The 14,776-nt window shown below is 44.9% G+C and overlaps 1 protein-coding gene across 2 annotated transcripts in view; it reads right to left on the reverse strand.

Annotated features, from left to right (window-relative positions):
* LOC147115487 (neprilysin-like) overlaps nt 1-13,629 on the reverse strand; it is a 261,620-nt gene extending 247,991 nt beyond the window's left edge. The window contains exons 1-2 of one of the 2 annotated variants that reach the window (XM_085989748.1): nt 13,330-13,629; nt 9,809-9,980 (exon numbers count right to left, since the gene is read on the reverse strand). In XM_085989748.1, the coding sequence (XP_085845874.1) occupies nt 9,809-9,971 (163 nt within the window). In that variant the 5' untranslated portion in view covers nt 9,972-9,980; nt 13,330-13,629. Of the gene's footprint in view, nt 1-9,808; nt 9,981-10,775; nt 12,002-13,329 lie in introns of those variants that run through there. The other variant, XM_085989747.1, reaches the window with a different exon arrangement.
* Between the last annotated feature and the right edge of the window lie 1,147 nt (nt 13,630-14,776).

A 14,776-nucleotide genomic window follows, 5' to 3' on the forward strand; every position in this document is an offset into this window, starting at 1 on the left:
AGATACAGATCAGCCATGATCTAATTGAATGGTGAAGCAAGCATGAGGGCATGAATGGCCTACTCCTGTTCCTAATGTTACTATGTAGTTAAATCTATAGGGTTTTCTCACCCTCACTCTTCCAAGTATTAGGTTGCGCCCGCTTATTTTGGAAATGCTGATATCTGCCATCCAACACTGGTACACAGACAGGACTTGGATTGCCAGCTCTGGTTGGATGTATTCCTGGTGGTTTTACATGAGGTCCCACCTCCCACACTCCCACCATTGGTCGTCTAACATGTCTATCCTCACGGCACGCTATCTTCCCAAGCCAATTGGAATGTGAACAGACTGTTCACTCAACTGCATGACTTGACTGTCAAACAGTCTTTTTTCCCCAACTCCTATACTATTATAACTAATACATTAAAGTCTTCAAAGAAAATGAAAAAAAAGCACGCCATTTTTTTTAACGCCCCTATGATATTTCTCCCGGGTTTTGCTCGCAGCCGTGCCCTTCAGATTAATCTTCAATTCCTGGAGACGCCAGGACAATCCTGGAGCATTGGCAAGCCGAGACAGGACTCAGCAGATACTGACTGTCAGCGTGAAGTTGGCTTGTACATTCAAGCCCAAGTTCTACACATGAATGGTCACTGTTCCACTTTACTGAACCATTGAGTCCCCGTGGGCCTGTGTACTTTTTCACCAGATTACCTTAATTGACTCCAACTGAAAACTCTTCTGTGTAAACTATACCATTGAAAGAGTCCAAAAAATAATTGTTGTTTTGCTGATTTCGCTACAGTTTATGAGCAGGATTTAATGACTTGAATGCCAGAAGTATGGGTTGAGTATTGCTTCCATCTCTGTATTAAAGATGCAAATCAATGTGAATGCATGATGGTGATGAACTATTTTGTTGCTGCTAGATAAGTGTTCTACAATAAAGGGGCACGGACTCAAGATCAGAAGAGGGGCAATGTAAACAGATTTAACTATGTTGCATGTAAGATGCTGAACATCGGGAAAAGAATGGAGCCAGCATTGGCAAATTCGAAAGGGAACTCGACACATATTTGGCAGGGAAAACAATTGAGGGGCTGAGAGATAGGTCAAATGGACCATAAGGATCGTAAGCAATTCAACGAGAATACAGCAAAGGGCTATGAAAGATTTATGTATCCTTTCATAAGTCTATGCTGCCTGGTGACAGACTGGTGAAATGGGTAGACACGTGGCAGGTAAATGCAGAGAAGTGATTAATTTTGGTGGAAGAATGAGGAGAGGCAATATAAACTAAATGGTACAATTTTAAAGGAGTTGCAGGAATAGAGAGACCTGGGGGTATATGTACACAAGTCTTTGAAGGTGGCAGGACAAGTTGAGAAGGCTGTTTAAAAAGCAGATGGGATCCTTGTCTTTAGTAATAGAGGCATAGAAAAGCAAGGAAGTTAGGCTAAACTTTTAAAAACACTGGTTAGGCCTCAGCTGGAGTATTGTGTTCAATTCTGGGCACCACTCTTCAGGAAGGATGTCTAGATCTTAGAGAGGGTGCAGAAGAAATGAGCTCGAATGGTACCAGGGGATGAGGGACTTCAGTTATGTGGAGAGGCTGGAGAAGCTGGGATTGTTCTTCTTGGAGCAGAGAAGGTTAAGAGGAGATTTGATAGAGGTGTTCAAAATCATGAATGGCTTCGAGAGAGTAAATAAGGAGAAATTGGTTCCAGTGACAGAAGGGTCGATAACCAGAGGACACAGATTTAAGGTGATTGGCAAAAGAACCAGAGGTGAATTGAGGAAACATTTTTTAGGCAGCAAGTTGTTGTGACCTGGAATGCACAGCCTGAAAGGGTGGTGGAAGTAGATTCAATAGTCATTTTCAAAGGGGAATTGGGTAAATACTTGGAGAAAAAATATTTACAGGGCTATGGGGAAAGGGCAAAGGGGTGGGACTAATTGGATAGCTATGCCAAAGTACCAGCACAGGCACGATGGGCCAAATGGCCTCCTTCTGTGCTGTATTATTTTATAAAACTGTGAACTCACAGATCATAAATTCAGTAGGAAGATTAATATATGGAAAAATTGAGAATAGTTTTAATAATGCACCTAGATTGTTTTTCAATATGCCTCATGCTTGTGCAGCATTTTGTTTATGCATATGTTTTGATTTGGCCTCACGTTTCTCCTATTGCTAGAAGAGACCAAGTGGGGGATCACCACCTTCCTTCACCCCACCATTGACGGCCGTGCCTTCAGCCGCCTGGGCCCTAAAGCTCTGGAACTCCCTCCCTAAACCTCTCCGCCTCGTCACCTCTCGCTCTTTCTTTGAGATATTCCTTAATTCCTACCTCTTCGACAAAGCTTTTGGTCACCTGTCCTAATGTCTCCTTCTTTGGCTCGGTGTCAATCTTTGTCTGAATACGCTCCTGTGAAGCGCCTTGGGATGTTTTACTATATTAAAGGTGCCATATAAATGCGAGTTGTTGTTGTCAGACTTTCCTGGTGTCGCACCTGGATGCACCAGGTTTTCAGCCCAGTGTGAGGAAGCCCGCCTGATTTTCTGCCCGTTTAAATGAATGAAATGAAAATGGGATGGGCTCTTTTATGGACATGTGCTCATACCTGCCTGATTTTCCTGTACTTGCTGTGCCCAGGTGATCCAATAGACCAAGGCATAGGACCACGGTAAACTACTCTTGAGTGTAAATTAAATGGCCACATAAAGGGAAAGAATAGTATGGCCTGCCGGCAATTATATTTTGGCATCATTTTACAATTGATTTTTTTCCCCCTTCCTCCTTTTGTCCCACCAATTTTCTCTCCTTCCTCTTCCTCCTTTCAACAAAGAGTTGACTATAAGAACATAAGAAATAGTTGACTATAAGTACATAAGAAATAGGAGCAGGAGTTGGCCATTTGGCCCTTGGAGCCTGCTCCACCATTCAATAAGATCATGGCTGATCTTCTACCTCAACTCCACCTCCCTGCACTAGCCACTAATTCCCTTAGGATCCAAAAATCTATCGATCTCTGTCTCAAGGAATGAGCATCCACAGTCCTCTGGGGCAGAGAGTTCCAAAGATTCACAACCCTTTGAGTGAAGAAATTCCTCCTCAGCTCAGTCCTTTCTCGGAAACTGTGACCCCTAGTTCTAGACTCTCCAGCCAGGGGAAACATCTTCCCTGCATCTACCCTGTCAAGCCCCTTAAGAATTTTATATGTTTCAATGAGATCACTTCTCATTCTTCTAAACTCCAGAGAATATAGGCCTGGTCTACTCAATCTCTCCTCATAGGACAACCCCCCCCCCCAATCCCAGAAATCAGTCTATGTTTAGGTACGGTTCCACAGCTAGCCCTCCATACCACACATCAGTGTGCGCTCTTCATGTGTGAGCCTAGACAATGAGTACTGGCAGGCTATTGTATCACGGAAGGTATCAGTCGAACCTGATCTTGACATCTACACCTGCTCCCTTCCAGCAGGGAATGTTGGATAGAGATCAGGATTGAGAATCCTGGCCAATTTTTCCTTCCCTAATCCAGAAATGCTGAGCTCAACCGCTATCCAAGATATACAGATTACTCAGTACAGACCAAAGATCAAACTTGGGAACACCTGGTCTACAGATCAGTTACTCAATGTCTCCATCATTTGGGCCATTAGCTTTTATTTTTACCATCCTACGATAAAACCACTTTTCACTATAACTGGCGCAGCTTTATGCAGCCATGGGAAGAGAAAAAATACCAAATTTACAGAAGCATTTTTGAAGCTCTGTGTTACAACAGAAAAATAAATATTATTCAATTGCAGACCATATTTCAGTAATGTGGGTGCGAGAAAGCTGCGTTGTACTGGTTGATGTAAGATAAATCCCTATACTTGAGCACAAAAATCTACACTGACACTCAAGCAGTATAGACACTCAGGCTGATCGATCGCAGGCAGGAACCCGTGAAAAAAAGCAGAAACATAGAAACATCGAAGATAGGAGCAGGAGTAGGCCATTCGGCCCCTCGAGCCTGCTCCGCCATTCAATGCGATCATGGCTGATCATCCAAATTCAGTACCCTGTCCCTGCTTTCTCCCCATATCCCTTGATCCACTTAGCCTTAAGAAATATATCTAACTCCTTCTTGAATATATTTAATGAATTGGCCTCAACTGTCTTCTGTGGTAGAGAATTCCACAGGTTCACCACTCTCTGGATGAAGAAATTCCTCCTCATGTCAGTCCTAAATGGCTTACCCCTTATCCTTAGACTGTGACCCCTGGTTCTGGACTCCCCCGCCATCGGGAACAGCCTTCCTGCATCTAGTCTGTCTAGCCCTGTTAGAATTTTATAAGTTTCAATGAGATCCCCTCTCATTCTTCTAAACTCTAGCGAATATAAGCCTAATCGACCCAATCTCTCTTCATACGTCATTCCTGTCATCCCAGGTATCAGTCTGGTGAATCTTCGCTGCACTCCCTCTATGGCAAGAACATCCTTCCTCAGATAAGGTGACTAAAACTGCACACAATACTCAAGGTGTGGTCTCACCAATGCCCTATACAACTGCAGCAAGACATCCTTACTCCTGTACTCGACTCCTCTCGCTATGAAGGCCAGCATACCATTTGCCTTCTTAACCACCTGCTGCACCTGCATGCTTACCTTCAGCAACTGGTGCACAAGGACACCCAGGTCTCGTTGCACTTCCCCTTTTCCCAATCTATTGCCGTTCATAACCTTGCATTTATCCACATTAAACTGCATCTGCCATGCATCTGCCCAATCGCCCAACCTGTCCAAATCGTATTGAAGTTTCTCTGCATCCTCCTCACAGCACACACGCCCACCCAGCTTTGTGAACAAGAAAGGTAAGTTTTTTAAATTACCTTGACCACCTCGCCTTTAACCATTGCCTCCGAAGCGGCCGGTCGCCCGATGCACACCTCCTGCAGCTGTCGGTGGTTTCACCCGGCGCTGCTGCAGGGGGCGGACATCAATTTTGGGTCCGGGGCGATGCACACCGTGATGGAGTCACGATCTCCGGGTGAAGGAGATCGGAACGCAACGCTGTAGCACAGCCACAAAACTCCCGGCGAATATGGCGGGAGTCGATGTCGGTGCCACGCCCGGTCGCAAAGCCATTTGCGTCCAATTAGCACCCCCCGGAGACACTGACGGGAGGCGCAAAGACACCCAAATTCACCCCCATAGAATGTAAAATCAAAGAGATCATGCTAGAACTTTACAAATCATTGGTTAGGCAACAGCTGGAGTGTTGTGGACAATTCTGGGCCCCACACTTCAGGAAAGATGTAAAGGCCTTAGAAAGGGTAGAGAGGAGGTTTACCAGGATGTTACCAGGGATGAGGGACTTCAGCTATGAGGGGAGGTTGGAAAAGTTAGGGCTGTTCTCCTTGGAACAGAAAAGGTTAAGAGGTGACCTAATAGAGGTTTTAAAGATGATGAGGGGTTTTGATAGAGTAGTTCGAGAAAGGCTGTTCCCCCTGGCGAGTGGGTCATAGATTTAAAATCATTGGCAAAAGATCTAGAGGGGAGATGAGCAGAATGTTTTTCACTCAGAGAGTTGTCAGGATCTGAAACGCTTTACCTGATTCCACAAATCATTTTAAAAGGGAGTTGAACAAACACTTGAGGATGAGGAACTTACAGGGCTACGGACAAAAAGCGAGAGTGTGGGACCTAGCAAGACTGCTCCTTCAAAGAGCTAGCACAGCCACAATGGGCCAAATGGCCCTCTTCTGTGCTGTGAGTTTCAGTGATTCTACCATAAAGGTGCAACACACTTTTCAAGGGGAATAAACCTAACCCCTTTGCAGCGACGCAAAGAGGTTGAAATTGCACTGCGCATTTAAACTGGGTGAATGACCTTTGTTAAAGCAGCTGGTAATGTAATTGTATAGGAGTATATAACACAGTTATTAATAATACTGCACAGTGCCGATTTGAACCACAACATGTATGGTATAAGTGGACTAGTAATCATCTCAGTTAGAATGGGAGATGTAATTTATCTTAATATTACTTAGTACTTAAGGAAGATTTATAGTGTGGTGATTTATTTTTAATAAAGCTTGTGATGTTACAAGCCAATTTGCAATGTGTGAGTTATGATGACCGCAGCCTGCCTGGCCTCAACTGCTTCACACACAATAATGAGGACTGGCAGACACCACCTTACAGGAAATTAGGATCCTTCTGTGCTTGGACAAGTTCTAACAATAACACTTATTAGTGTTTATGAAACATCAGTGAGACTCACAAAATCCTTGCCTGTGAATCTGCCACGGGTTTCCTTGAAAATTTTAGAAGCTCTATCCATGGTGGTGGGCTGGCAGTCTGAAGAAAAAAGAGACTAAACTGCATCAACAGCGGGGTTTAGTGCCACCTTCAAACAATGCTGTTACGCAAACACATTTGTGTGACATACTGTCAAACCATCCTTAATAATTGGTAACATATCAAAATTTGGATTTAAAAACAAAATCATTTTATGGAACGTGGGCGTCGCTGGCAAGGCCGGCATTTATTGCCCGTCCCTAATTGCCCCGAGAAGGTGGTGGTGAGCCGCCTTCTTGAACCGCTGCAGTCCGTGCGGTGAAGGTGCTCCCACAGTGCTGTTAGGGAGCGAGTTCCAGGATTCTGACCCTGTGGTAGCAGAAGAAAGCCATTGAAGGTGTCAACACACCGTATTTGTACTTCGGCATGTGGGAGGCTATGTTTTCTGGTTTGCAAGCAGTGAACTCTTGATAAAGCATGACCTTTAAATAACAAAACCAGCCATTAAAGCAAATGCTCTTATCGGTGATTTTTAACCCCGCTAACTATCACTTGCAGTCACACCCCATGAAGGCAATCATGATCTGAATTACTATGAAATACCAGCTGTCCCTGACTTTATTTCAGTGGTGTTACATCCAAGCCTGATTATAGTCAGAAGTGTTTAGGTAAACTATTGAATGTAACAGAATTTCACTTTAATAGATCTCTGTAATTCATTCCGTTACAAAATGACAAAAAAAAACTCAAATTCTTTGCTGCACAAATTAAACCGTTTAGTTGGTTAACTTCCATGTTTTATTAAATGTCAGAAATGATTTTACTTTGTTACGTGCTACAAATCCTGAAGCGGGGCTTGAATTTACAAGTTTCCGACCTGGAGGCAAGAGTCCTGACACTGAGCCAAGTTCACACTTCTGCATTGCCTTTGCCAGTAAGAAACTGCTATCTGGTTATCAGGTCTACAGAGCAGTAGTGATATCTGCCCTGCTGTATGCCTCAGAGACATGGACCATGTACAGCAGGCACCTCAAAGCACTGGAGAGGTACCACCAATGCTGCCTCCGCAAGATCCTGCAAATTCATTGGCAGGATAGGCGCACCAACATCAGTGTTCTCGCTCAGGCCAACATCCTCAGCATCGAAGCTTTGACCACGCTCGATCAGCTCCGATGGACGGGTCACATCGTCCGCATGCCCGATACGAGACTCCCAAAACAAGCGCTCTACTCGGAGCTCCGGCATGGCAAGAGAGCCCCAGGTGGGCAGAGGAAACGCTTCAAGGACACCCTCAAAGCCTCCTTGAAAAAGTGTAACATCCCCACCGACACCTGGGAATCCCTGGCCCAAGACCGCACAAAATGGAGGAGAAGCATCCGGGAAGGCGCCGAACACCTCGAGTCTCTTCGCCGGGAGCAAGCGGAAGCCAAACGCAAGCAGCGCACGTCAACCCAAGCACCCCACCCACCTGCCCCTTCAACCACCATCTGCCCAACCTGTGACAGAGACTGTAGGTCCCGCATTGGACTCATCAGTCACCTGAGGACTCATTTTTAATGTGGAAGCAAGTCATCCTCAGTTCCAAGGGACTGCCTAAGGAGAAGAAGCTATCAGGTTTGATTAAGCACACATGAAAGCCCTTTGTTACTGGGCAGGCATCAGAAAAGCATTTGTCACATCATTTAATCTTCATGGCAGTGAACATACAGTTGATGGAACAAATTATACTGCAGAGCTTCACCTGGTGCATTGGAATGCGGAGAAGTATTGCAAATTTACTGAGGCGGTCGAAGCACCTGATGGCTTGGCTGTAACTGGTGTCTTCCGAAAGATGTGGCGAAGAAAAGGGACTTTTGTTTTTTTAACTTTTGGTTAAAATTAGGGGTAATTGTAACTTTGGGCGATATCGAATTAGCCGCTCATTATACACCATGCATGATTTTCAACTCTGCTGAAGGCAATAGAAGGCAAAATCGGGTGGGATGTATAATGAGTGCCCAATTTGCTATTGCCCACCATCACCCAAAGTCAAAATTATCCCCACTATTTATGCTCAATCCCTTTTCCGAGCAGCTATAAATCTCAGAGATGCAACAGGTTTTTAAGCAAGTGCAGGGGCCGGGAAAGGGGGGAGAGGAGGAAAGAACTAAAGGGAAGGTCTGTGATAGGCTGGAAGGTGGCCGTGATTAAATGACAAAAGGTATGATTGTACAAGGCAAAAGGAGATGGTAATGGGACAAGTAAAGAAACAAAAGATGAGTCTAGAGGAGGTGTAACTGGGAATGGCGGCATCATCAACAGCTTTCATGTGAAAAAATAGGGGCCGAGGTTATGGCCTGAAATTGTTGAACTCAATGTTGAGTCCAGAAGGCTGTAAAGTGCCTAATCGAAAGATGAGGTGCTGTTCCTCGAGCTTATGTTGAGCTTTGTTGGAACAGTGTAAGAGGCTGAGGACAGAGAGGTCTGAGTGGGAGTGGAGCAGAGAATTAATGTGACAGGCCACCGGAAGCTCGGGATGATGCTTACGGACGGAGGAGGTGTTCCCCAAAGGTCATCGACCTGAAACGTTAACTCTGTTTCTCTCTCCACAGATGCTGCCTGACCTGCTGAGTTTCTCCAGCATTTTCTGTTTTTATTTCAGATTTCCAGCATCCGTATTTTGCATTTGGCAGGTATAAATCTCGTTCATTGTTATTCTGTTTGAAAAATAAATCCTACACCCTGAAATTTGCTCCCGCGCTGGGAATGTTGCCTTTCTGTTTGGGGCTGGCTGTCCAGCTCCCTTATCTTTGCCGTGTCGGGTAGATTGAATTAGAACTCCCAGACCAGAACTTCCCAGGACGGGGACACATATCGAACATAATGGAGAGTGCCCCTCTCCATCCATTCACTTTGGGGTTGGAAATTCCGCAAGATCCGCTCACTCCCCCTGCTGAAAAAAGAAATCCACTGTGCGCGGCAGTTGCGCAAAGCTTTGCGCTAGAAGCGTGGATCCGTTTTAAACCACCCCCATATCTTTTAACATTTAATCCCCAAAACGGTAGCTGCTGCCGAAATGACCACCCCGACTGTCGCAAAGGATTGTCGTGTAGCACAGACACCCTGGGCAGACTGCGTTACCCGTACTGTGGTCTTCCAACTTGGTACTGAATTCTCGGTTACATCTGGCGAGCTGTAACTGGGGGCTGTGTGTGGGCGGTGGGTGCCGAGCATCCCATTGTGTACACTAGTCCCCCAGAGATTCCCCCTGCCCTGATATTGTTGGTGAAATCACTGGGATTCTTGCAGTACTCGAATCATTCATGAACAACCTACTCACCACGATTCTTTAGCGAGGCTGGGAAGTTGTTGCAACTTTTTAGAGAATTGAGGACTTGCGAAAAGTCGCTTCTGTGGCACTTCAATTGAAAAGTTCGTGGAAATTCTGCAAAGTGAATTTCTTCTCTCCCTCGTAAGTCAATTCATTGAATTCAGAGATTCAAACACACACACACTCACACACACCGTGTTGCCTGCTCTACTCACCCTTGCGTGTTGCATACAAAGCGATCAAAGCGATGACTACAATGAGCAGTAAAACCACAATGGTGGTTAATCCAATCTCCAGAGAGGTCCATGATTTCAACGACTTCTTCGATTTTGGTGGGTTCCTTTCAACCATATCCATTTGGCTTTCAGACTTGCCCATAACAACAATCTGAAGAGCAAGCCATAGCACACCGTTAAACCGAGAACCGTCAGATTAAATCATATCCACAGCACAGCGTTAGGCTAAGGATCGGTATATTAAACCATGTACATGTACCGCCAAATAATTCACATTCGTGATCATATACACAATAATTTCAAAGAGTGCCTGGAAGTCAGTGCTCCCGCTGCGAAAGACACCCTCAACACACACAATTTTGGGGGGTTTGAGATGATTACAGTACCAGTACAGTTGAAATAAAATGTATAATTTGCCAAGTTTCGAACTAACAGTATTTTTGTTAGGCTCTGTTCACAGGCACGAACCTAAACTCGCTGTGAATCCGAGCTAAGAGACTTAAAGGATCCGCTAGCGATCATTCTCCTTCCCAGCCAACAGAGGAACTTTGCAATTCATAATTTCCCTTATCAGATTCCCCTCTATAAATAGCATTAACAAGAGCATACAGTAAGATTTTAACTGAAAAATATCATCACCTTATTTTAAAATTAAAATTGCAAATGAAACAAAAAACATATTCGACCTAGGACCTAAACTATCTCAAATAGGTAATTTAACTGAATATGCAAGTATATGCCCCATATTTTGTACAAAGTAATCACTGATCTCAGAGAATTTCATGGAATCTCCCTCCGATTAACGTTTTAATAAATTGGGCTCATGGTTTCGAATCTTGCAAAGTTAAATGAACCTAAAAGAAAGTTTGCAGCAAACTTATAGCCTGTTAAAGTTTAGGAAGTCACTCGGAGGCATTGGGAGTCGTGTATCATGTCGTGTACTTACACCGCACAGAGAATCGGCTGAACACTGGAGTGGGAAGAGTTGGGACCAGCGAAGGGCAACGAATTCCTCAACTAATTGGACTTGGTGTAATCATCGCCAGCTCAAGGAATCGAGAGGGAGGATAAAAACAGTCATTAAGCTTTTTTTTTTTAAATGTGCTGTTGGGGTTAAAGATCGGTCAGTGCTGGCGCCGAGATGTTGTCTGGTCAGCGTTTAAATGGCGTTGCAACAACTTGCGTAAAGTGCGCCGGCGGCGGAAAAGGCGAAAATGCCGGTTCAACTCAAGGGCGAGAGACAAGTTGGGGTGAAAAATGACTGAACCAACCAGCTCGGGGACTGTGAAAAGAATAGATCGGAAAAAGCACTTATTTAAAATAGCGATCACGCATGAATGGAAAGAAATCGATCTGGAATCCTAAAAAAAATGAACTTTGAATATGAAATTGATTTATTCGGAGGGGGAAGGGTAAGAGTCAGGAAATGGATGGAATGATATTGCTTGATTTTACTGGGCCGTTTATCAGTCTGCGTGAACCCGACAGAAATTCTTGCGCAAAGTTCTGATGAGGATTATTTGACCTGTTGCTCCCCTTAGTTCTACACGCATCCAGACCAATCGATGAAATTAACTTGAAATTGACATTTTTTGTTCCAAAAAATGCTATTGGTTGGACAGTACCCCAGATCTACATGGGAACAATTACTTTTTTTGAAGGAGGAAGAATTACTGTGACATAATTAGCACCTTTTATCCTATATTTATTACATAGATTAAAGAGCGGGGCGCGTCTACTCCAAGCAATACGGAAGTGACCTTATCCTACTTTTACGATCTTCCCTGTGGGAATACAAGTTTTAGATTCGGCGAACTGCTTCCTCGGCTTCCAAGAGCGAGGATGGATCTCTTCGAAGCGTGTCCTTTCCTTATTTTAGTGATAACTCGCGTCCAGGCCATCCTTATCCCAGCAAAGGCGGGGTTGGGAGGGACTTGGTTGGATCTCTAGCATCCCCAGCAAGATCCTCGGAGATCTGGCGAAGATTCCCGGGGAAGATCACTGCTCACCGACGCCAACCTGACCTAATGGAAATTTCCCAGCGCTCAAACTGCCCGCCGCGTTGTTCGGTTTCACGGCTCGGTTATGTCAATTTCAGGTCAATTCCAGAGACACACAGAGAGATACATGAACTGTGAACCGGACAAGTTGAGCAGAAGGCGTCGATAAAAAGATTAGTAAGACTTAAGTGAGGATACGGTTCAGGACGGGGAGTGTCAAGGCTGGCTTCTCCCGACGTGTGGTGGATTTGTAGACATGCCTTTTTTTTTCCACTGGCGCTGAGTATTTTGCCTCCCTGAGCTCGCCAATGAAGCCACGTCTAGCGGCCGGCTGGTCAATCGTCCGCTGACATTGACTCGTAACTTTGACTTTGCAACGGGAAAGACTGAGCGACCTCGCCAGCAAAGAGGTTCTAAGCGCCTCTTTAAAGGGGAAATACACATCACATCACCCCCACCTCCTCAACTTCTGACATATGTATATAATATAAATAAATTGGCTTCAGTTAACCTGCCTGTAGAAATCAATTTAGAGAGGGGTTGTAATTGAAAGACTTGCATTTATATAGCGCCTTTACACGACCACCGGACGTCCCAAAGCGCTTTACAGCCAATTATGTACTTTTTGAAGTCTGGTCACTGTTGTAATGTAGGAAATACAACTGCCAATTTGTGCACAGCAAGCTCCCACAAACAGCAATGTGATAATGACCAGAGAATCTGTTTTAATGATGTTGATTGAGGGATAAATATTGGCCCCAGGACACCGGGGATAACTCCCCTGCTCTTCTTTGAAATAGTGCTCATGGGATCTTTAACGTCTCATCCGAAAGACAGCACCTCCGACAGTGCAGCACTCCCTCAGCACTGCCAGCCTAGATTTTTGTGCTCAAGTCTCTGGAGTGGGACTTTGAACCCACAACCTTCTGACTCAGAGGCAATGGGTGCTACCCACTGAACCACAGCTGACACAGTGGGCTGACATACTGGGTTGCACAGGGCGAACGAAGCCAGCACTGGTTGAAGGGGTCAGGGTCTAAATAAATGAAGAGGTGGGTCCCAATAGGAGGAAGTGAAGCTGATTGACGCACAGGTAAATCTTCGGGACTCTGAACCCCACTTCAGTACAAGGTTCACTTCATACCACCTCCCCCTATTGCAAATGACTGCTGTAAATATAATCAAAATACTTAACAAACTGTTATATATTAATCAAATCCTTGACAAGCGGTTATAGATTAACGCTGCCGAGACTAGGACATTGAATGCTAATTAAAAATGGAATCATTATTAAATATTTAGTACACTTAATTCTACATCTTGGTTGTGCAACAAGTCTTTACAGAAATGGTGAAATATTAATGTACTGGAGTCTTTTAAAACAAATGTCACGACTCAAATTTCAGATATATTCATTAGTAATTTAGGTCCTTTTTAAAATGTATGTAGAATTAATATTTCTCTGTTCCCTTCATTAAGACAAACACATATAGAACTTACCAGGTATCTGTTGTGTGGCTTGCGCCAGTGTCATTGGATATCACTGACCAATCAGACCCAGGACATAGGTAATAGCAGGCATGGTGACCTTTCCCAGGTGATAATATCAGTCCCCAAATCCCAACGAGATATAAAGAGCGTTGCAGACACCACCATTAAACCGTGGTCCAGACTCGCTCTCTCGCCCTCTCTCTCTCTCCTCTATGGTCAGACGGGAGCTTGCGATCGTCCAGCACTTGTCAAACGAAATTTATTTCCCAACGGCAATCTGACACTATTTCCCCAGCACTGGCTCATGCTGAATGTGGTAAATATGATCGTGGAATCGTAAAGGAAAAGAGGAGGAGGGAGGGAGGAGGAGGAGGAGGGAGGGAGGAGGAAGAGGACGGTGGTCTGCTTTCAAGAATCCGAGAACAGCACGTAAGTTCCTTTGGTGATTGAATGACCTGAAGCTTTCAATTCGTGAAGGCCGTGCCGTGATCCAACTGTGCCGACTCCATCAGCTCTGGTCGTTTGTAAAATGACGATTTGCAGCCCGCTATCTAGGTATGAGCAGGCAGGCTGTGAAGAGTCCTTTGACAGTAATGCACACTAACTCATTTGCATCTGTGCATAACCTCTCCCTCTCGCTCTCTCGTCCTTGCTTGTGTTTTCGAACACGTTATTCGATTAAGGAGTCAATCATTACGAATGAATTAAGTGGGGATTGGTTTGGTTTGGTGCACACTGCTGTTCAATTTATGGCACCCACTTCATGGCATTGGCAAAGGTGGAACTTACACAGAGTCACATTTTCCAGCATTTGCTTTGCTCACTGGTTGTGGAGCACACATTTTACAGGGGCACTGCATAGGGAGGGCAGCGAAAGACCAGCTGGTCCACCAAGCCGGCCTTATACCTCCTGGTGGCTGGAGCATCATGAGTAGATGCTCCTCCACCCCACCCACCCAGCCATGTAATTTTCTGGGAGAGGCCAAAAAAAAACCACGGGCAATAAGAGGGGGAACATCTGGAGTATTCCTCTCCGACCCCGTCAGGCAATCAAAACTAGTAACCAGTCCAGGGTCTCACAGTGACCATGAGTAGGTTAACTGTGAATCCACGTACCTTCTATATGATGCAACCTCTGGCCCACCCAAGAACCGGCCCAGCTCCCGGTTGAAGGCAATGCAGAGAGTCAGCACCCAGCACACCAGCCAGCAATGTATTCCAGAGGTTCACTGCTCTCTGGGAAAAGAAGAACCACCCTATTCCTACTCCTGCATAGTTTAAACTCCTGTCCCCTGGTCCTCCCCAATTTGTCAAGCTGAAATAATCTATCGATACGCACGCATTCCAACCCTTTCATTATTTCATATATTGCTACCTGGTCGCCTCTAAGTCTACACCGCTCTAGTTTATAGTGACGGAATAAGTCGAATTCTGCTTCTATTCTAAGAGATTCCTG

The sequence above is a fragment of the Somniosus microcephalus genome, chromosome 6 (assembly GCF_052327205.1).
Source record: "Somniosus microcephalus isolate GS21.2 chromosome 6, FLI_Smic_1.0, whole genome shotgun sequence".
Taxonomy (NCBI): Eukaryota; Metazoa; Chordata; class Chondrichthyes; order Squaliformes; family Somniosidae; genus Somniosus; species Somniosus microcephalus.